At 63.5% G+C, this 6,339-nt stretch overlaps 2 protein-coding genes across 2 annotated transcripts; one reads left to right on the top strand and one right to left on the bottom strand.

Annotated features, from left to right (window-relative positions):
• Window positions 1-100: 100 nt before the first annotated feature.
• On the bottom strand, window positions 101-2,880 carry PIH1D1 (PIH1 domain containing 1; the record flags this gene model as incomplete). Its single annotated transcript, XM_050987958.1, has 4 exons — window positions 1,254-2,880; window positions 1,118-1,181; window positions 237-431; window positions 101-162 (listed from the first exon to the last, which is right to left on the bottom strand). Coding segments are annotated over exons 1-4 (402 nt in total), but the record flags the coding sequence as incomplete, so codon positions are not given.
• Window positions 2,881-4,254: 1,374 nt separating this feature from the next.
• LOC127061306 (aldehyde dehydrogenase family 16 member A1-like) lies at window positions 4,255-6,289 on the top strand. The gene is made up of 4 exons (XM_050987957.1): window positions 4,255-4,903; window positions 5,373-5,475; window positions 5,833-5,959; window positions 6,056-6,289. The coding sequence occupies exons 1-4, from the start codon at window positions 4,808-4,810 to the stop codon at window positions 6,084-6,086; spliced, it is 357 nt and encodes a 118-aa protein (XP_050843914.1). The 5' UTR covers window positions 4,255-4,807; the 3' UTR covers window positions 6,087-6,289.
• The last annotated feature ends 50 nt before the right edge of the window (window positions 6,290-6,339 follow it).

Raw genomic sequence — 6,339 nt, 5'->3', positions numbered from 1 at the left:
GGAGCCCCCAGCCCCACCTGCAGGCTCCTGAAGAACCCCGAGTTCACCACCCCAGACCCCCCCAGGAGTCCCCAGACCCCCGAGGAGCCCCCAGCCCCACCTGCAGGGTCCTGAAGAACCCCGAGTTCACCACCACGTCGTAGGCCGTGCAGCCCCTCCCTCCTGCGGGGTCACAGCAGATTTGGGGGGGGTCCCGGGGGTCCTGGGGAGGGGCGGGGGGTCGGGGGGTCCCTGACCTCTGTCGAGCTCGGCGTGGGGCTCCCCCAGGCTCATCGGGATGCGGAAGGAGCCCCCGGGGCCGGGGGGGTCCCGCAGGAGCTGCTGCAGCCCCGGGGGGGGCACGGGGGGCGGGGGGGGCACCTCGGGCGAGTGGCAAACGTTGAGGAAAACCTTGTGGCCCCCCCGCAGGGCGCGGGTCTTGACACACAGACCTGGGGGGGGGGGTCAGGAGCCCCAGGAACCGCCGGGACCCCCGAACCCAACAGTGCCCCCCCAAACCCCAACAGAGCCCCCCCAAACCCAACAGAGCCCCCCCAAACCCAACAGAGCCCCCCCCAAACCCCAACAGAGCCCCCCCAAACCCCAACAGAGCCCCCCCAAACCCAACAGAGCCCCCCCCAAACCCCAACAGAGCCCCCCCAAACCCCAACAGAGCCCCCCCAAACCCAACAGAGCCCCCCCAAACCCCAACAGAGCCCCCCCAAACCCAACAGAGCCCCCCAAACCAAACAGAGCCCCCCCAAACCCAACAGAGCCCCCCCAACCCAACAGAGCCCCCCCAAACCCAACAGAGCCCCCCCAAACCCAACAGAGCCCCCCCAAACCCAACAGAGCCCCCCCAAACCCCAACAGAGCCCCCCAAACCCAACAGAGCCCCCCAAACCCAACAGAGCCCCCCCCAAACCCAACAGAGCCCCCCAAACCCAACAGAGCTCCCCCAAACCCCAACAGAGCCCCCCCAAACCCAACAGAGCCCCCCAAACCCAACAGAGCCCCCCCAAACCCAACAGAGCCCCCCCAAACCCAACAGAGCCCCCTCAAACCCAACAGAGCCCCCCCAAAATCCACCCGAGCCCCAAATCCACCGGGACCCCCCAAATCCCGGCGCCCCCGGTACCCGGCTGCGGGGTCACCGCCCGGGCGGGGCCGGGGCTCGGCGCCTCCTCACGGTCCGGGGTCACCTGCGGGAACCGGGGGGGGTCAGAACCGGCACCGGAATCGGAACCGGCACCGGGAGCGGCACCGGGCCCCACCTGCAGCAGCAGCCGCCGCAGCGCCGCCTCCTCCTCCTCGTCCGCCTCCAGCTCGGCCGAGAGCAGCGACGGGTCCGCCATGGCCTGAGGGAGCCGAGGGACCCCCCGGGAACACCCCGGGACCCCCAAAGCCCCTCCGGGACCCGCCGGGCCGCCCTCACCGCGCCTTCGCCTCGCGCCACTTCCGCTTCCGGCGCGGCTCCGTCTCCATGGTTACCGGGGCCGCTATGGCCACTTCCGCTTGGTCTCGATGGTTTCCGGCGCCGCTCTGGCAACTTCCGCTCAGTCTTTGTGGTTCCGGCGTCGTTCTAGCCACTTCCGCTCAGTCTCGATGGTTTCCGGCGCCGTTACGGCTATTTTCGCTTGGTTCCGAAGTTTCGGTGCCGCTCTGGCCACTTCCGCTTAGTCTCGATGGTTTCTGGTGCCGCTCTGGCAATTTCCGCTTAGTCTCTGTAGCTCTGGTTCCGCTCTGGCCACTTCCGCTGCGTCTCTATGATTTTTCGGTGCCGCTCTGGCAACTTCCGCTTAGTCTCGATGGTTTCCGGTCCGGCTCTGGTCACTTCCGCTTAATCTTGGTACTTCCGGTACCGCTCTGGCCATTTCCGCTTCGTCTCTATGGTTTCCGGTGCCGCTCTGGCAACTTCCGCTTAGTCTCTGTGTTTCCGGTGCCGCTCGGCATTTTTCGCCTAGTCTCGATGATTTCCGGTGCTTCTCTGCCAACTTCCGTTTAGTCTCGATGGTTTTTTTTCGTGCCGCTCTGGCAACTTCCGCTTAGTCTCGTTGCTTTCTGGTGCCGCTCTGGCAACTTCCGCTTAGTCTCCATGGTTTCCGGTGCCGCTCTGGCCACTTCCGCTTAGTCTCCATGGTTTCCGGTGCCGCTCTGGCCATTTCCGCTCCGTCTCTATGATTTCCGGTGCCGCTCTGGCATTTTCCGCTTAGTCTCGATGGTTTCCGGTGCCGCTCTGGCAACTTCCGCTTAGTCTCTGTGTTTTCGGTGCCGCTCTGGCAATTTCCGCTTAGTCTCGATGGTTTTCGGTGCCGCTCTGTCAACTTCCGCTTAGTCTCGATGGTTTTCGGTGCCGCTCTGTCAACTTCCGCTTAGTCTCGATGGTTTCCGGTGCCGCTCTGGCCATTTCCGCTTAGTCTCGATGGTTTCCGGTGCTACTCTGGCCATTTCCGCTTAGTCTCGATGGTTTTCGGTGCCGCTCTGGCCATTTCCGCTTAGTCTCGATGGTTTCCGGTGCTACTCTGGCCATTTCCGCTTAGTCTCGATGGTTTCCGGTGCCGCTCTGGCAACTTCCGCTTAGTCTCGATGGTTTCCGGTGCCGCTCTGGCAACTTCCGCTTAGTCTCTGTGTTTTTCGGTGCCGCTCTGGCAATTTCCGCTTGGTCTCGATGGTTTCCGGTGCCGCTCTGGCAATTTCCGCTTAGTCTCGATGGTTTCCGGTGCCGCTCTGGCAACTTCCGCTTAGTCTCGATGGTTTCCGGTGCCGCTCTGTCAACTTCCGCTTAGTCTCGATGGTTTTCGGTGCCGCTCTGGCAACTTCCGCTTAGTCTCGATGGTTTCCGGTGCCGCTCTGGCAACTTCCGCTTAGTCTCGATGGTTTCCGGTGCCGCTCTGGCAACTTCCGCTTAGTCTCTGTGTTTTTCGGTGCCGCTCTGGCAACTTCCGCTTAGTCTCTGGTTTCCGGTGCCGCTCTGGCAACTTCCGCTTAGTCTCGATGGTTTCCGGTGCCGCTCTGGCCATTTCCGCTTAGTCTCGATGGTTTTCGGTGCCGCTCTGTCAATTTCCGCTTAGTCTCGATGGTTTCCGGTGCCGCTCTGGCAACTTCTGCTTAGTCTTGATGGTTTCCGGTGCCGCTCTGGCCATTTCCGCTTAGTCTCGATGGTTTCCGGTGCAGCTCTGGCCACTTCCGCTTGGTCTCCATGGTTTCCGGTGCCGCTCTGGCCATTTCCGCTTAGTCTCGATGGTTTCCGGTACCGCTCTGGCCATTTCCGCTCCGTCTCTATGATTTCCGGTGCCGCTCTGGCATTTTCCGCTTAGTCTCGATGGTTTCCGGTGCCGCTCTGGCCATTTCCGCTTAGTCTCGATGGTTTCCGGTTGCCGCTCTGGCAATTTCCGCTTAGTCTCGATGGTTTCCGGTGCCGCTCTGGCATTTTCCGCTTAGTCTCGATGGTTTCCGGTGCCCCTCTGGCCATTTCCGCTTAGTCTCGATGGTTTCCGGTACCGCTCTGGCCATTTCCGCTCCGTCTCCATGATTTCCGGTGCCGCTCTGGCATTTTCCGCTTAGTCTCGATGGTTTCCGGTGCCGCTCTGGCCATTTCCGCTTAGTCTCGATGGTTTCCAGTGCCGCTCTGGCCATTTCCGCTTAGTCTCCATGGTTTCCGGTGCCGCTCTGGCAACTTCCGCTTAGTCTCGATGGTTTCCGCTGCCGCTCTGTCAACTTCCGCTTAGTCTCGATGGTTTCCGGTGCCGCTCTGTCAACTTCCGCTTAGTCTCGATGGTTTCCGGTGCCGCTCTGGCCATTTCCGCTTAGTCTCGATGGTTTCCCGTGCCGCTCTGTCAACTTCCGCTTAGTCTCGATGGGTTCCGGTGCCGCTCTGTCAACTTCCGCTTAGTCTCGATTGTTTCCGGTGCCGCTCTGGCCATTTCCGCTTAGTCTCGATTGTTTTCGGTGCCGCTCTGTCAATTTCCGCTTAGTCTCGATGGTTTCCTGTGCCGCTCTGGCAACTTCGGCTTAGTCTCGATGGTTTTCGGTGCCGCTCTGGCCATTTCCGCTTAGTCTCGATGGTTTCCGGTGCCGCTCTGTCAACTTCCGCTTAGTCTCGATGGTTTCCGGTGCCGCTCTGGCAATTCCGCTTAGTCTCGATGTTTCCGGCTGAGTCTCGATGGTTTCCGTGCCGCTCTGGCCATTTCCGCTTAGTCTCGATGGTTTCCGGTGCCGCTCTGTCAATTTCCGCTTAGTCTCGGTGATTTCCCGTGCCGCTCTGTCAACTTCCGCTTAGTCTCGATGGTTTCCGGTGCCGCTCTGGCAACTTCGGCTTAGTCTCGATGGTTTTCGGTGCCGCTCTGGCCATTTCCGCTTAGTCTCGATGGTTTCCGGTGCCGCTCTGTCAACTTCCGCTTAGTCTCGATGGTTTTCGGTGCCGCTCTGGCAACTTCCGCTTAGTCTCCATGGTTTCCGGTGCCGCTCTGGCCATTTCCGCTTAGTCTCGATGGTTTTTGGTGCCGCTCTGTCAATTTCCGCTTAGTCTCGATGGTTTCTGGTGCCGCTCTGGCCACTTCCGCTTAGTCTCCATGGTTTTCGGTCCCGCTCTGGCCATTTCCGCTTTGTCTCGATTGTTTCTGGTGCCGCTCTAGTCTGTTCCGCTTAGTCTCGTTGGTTTAGTCGCCTCTCTGGCCATTTCCGCTTAATCTCGGTGGTTTCTGTGGACGCTCTGGCCATTCCGCCTAATCTCGATGGTTTCGTCGCGGCTCTGGCCATTTCCGCCGAATCTCGGTGCTTCCGGCGCCGCTCTGCCCCGCCCGCCCGTCCCCGGGGTTGCCCGGCGGCGATGGCGGCTCTGGCGGCCCTCGGGGTTCCCCCGGTCCCCGAAATCTTCGCCACGATGGAGGAGGGGCCGATCTCCGGCGGGACCAACCCGGGAGAGGTGGGGGGGGCCTGGGGGGCTCTGGGCCATTTGTGGGGGTTCCCTGAGAATCTCGGGGGGTTTTGGGGGCTCTTGGGAGCCTCCTCCGGAACTGGCAGGGGGTCTGGGGGGTCCCGAGGGAAATAATGGGGCTGGGGGTGCACGGGTGGGAATTGGGGTGGGTTCGGGGGGGTCCCGGCGGTAGCCTGGGGTGTGTCGGGGTCAAAGTCCCCCCAAGGTCGTTTGGGGGGTGGGGGAGGGCCGGGCCGGGCCGGGGTGTCCAAGCGGGTCCCAGAGGGTCCCAGAGGGGTCCTGGGGAGTCCTAGGGTGTCACGGGGGCGTCCCGGGGGTCCCAGGGGGTCCCAGAGGGGTCCTGGGGGTCATAGAGGGGTCCTGGGGGTCCCCGTATGTCCCTGGGGGTCCCAGAGGGGTCCTGGGGCTCCCGGCAGTGCCGGGGGGGTCCCGGGGGTCCCAGTGTTTCCCCCCCCAGGCGTGGCTGGAGTCCCACGGGCGCAGCCTCGGACACTTCGTGGCTGGGAGGTGGCTGAGACCGGAGGGGAGGGAGAGCCTGGAGTGCCCGGAGGCCACCACGGGTATGGGACACACAGGGGACACCGAGGGGACACCGAGGGGACAGGGGCAGGGGTTGGGGATACTGAGGGGACACACAGGGGACAGGGGACAGGGACGCTGAGGAGACGGGAGGCACACAGGGCACAGGGAGAGAGAGCCTGGGGTGCTGGGAGGCCGCCCTGGGTCTGGGGACAGGGACAGGGGTCAGGGGTCAGGGTCAGGGGGTGGGGAGGGGACATGGAGGGGACAGGGACTGGGGATCAGGGCAGGGCTGGGGGTCAGGGGTCAGGTCACAGATTTGGGGTCACTGGCCCAGAGCAGGGCCAGGGGTCGGGGCTCAGCGGTCAGCGGTCAGTGTCCACCCCGTGTGTTCCCAGGCCGGGCGGTGGCCGCGGTGCCGGCCGGGGACAGCTCGGATGTGGCTGTGGCCGTGGCGGCGGCGGCAGCGGCGGCCGAGGCCTGGGCGGGGCTGGGGGGGCCCCGGCGGGGACAGCACCTGGTCAGGTGAGTGACCTGTGACCCCGTGACCCCCGACCCTGGGACCTTCCCTGGGGCCACAAAGGGTGACCTTTGACCTGGCCTTGTCCCCTCTGTCTTCAGTGGCAGCATGACCCCGGGTGACCCTGAGTGACCCCAGGTGACCCTGAGTGACCCCGAGTGGCCGAAGCCCCTCTGAGCTCCCCCTGTTGTCCCCAGTGACCACCATTGTCCCCAGTGTCCCCATTGTCCCCCCATTGTTCCAACTGACCTCCACTGTCCCCCCACTGTCCCCGTTGTCCCCCCATTGCTCCCAGTGACCCCCTGTGTCCTTTGTGCCCTCCCTGTGTCCCCGCATTGTCCCCACCGAACCCGACTGTCCCCGGTGTCCCCCCCTGACCCCCCTC

The sequence above is a fragment of the Serinus canaria genome, unplaced genomic scaffold, assembly GCF_022539315.1.
Source record: "Serinus canaria isolate serCan28SL12 unplaced genomic scaffold, serCan2020 HiC_scaffold_535, whole genome shotgun sequence".
NCBI classification, from domain to species: Eukaryota; Metazoa; Chordata; class Aves; order Passeriformes; family Fringillidae; genus Serinus; species Serinus canaria.
The sequence above is the reverse complement of the archived record's forward strand: the minus strand, read 5'-3'. Positions and strand labels throughout refer to the sequence as shown.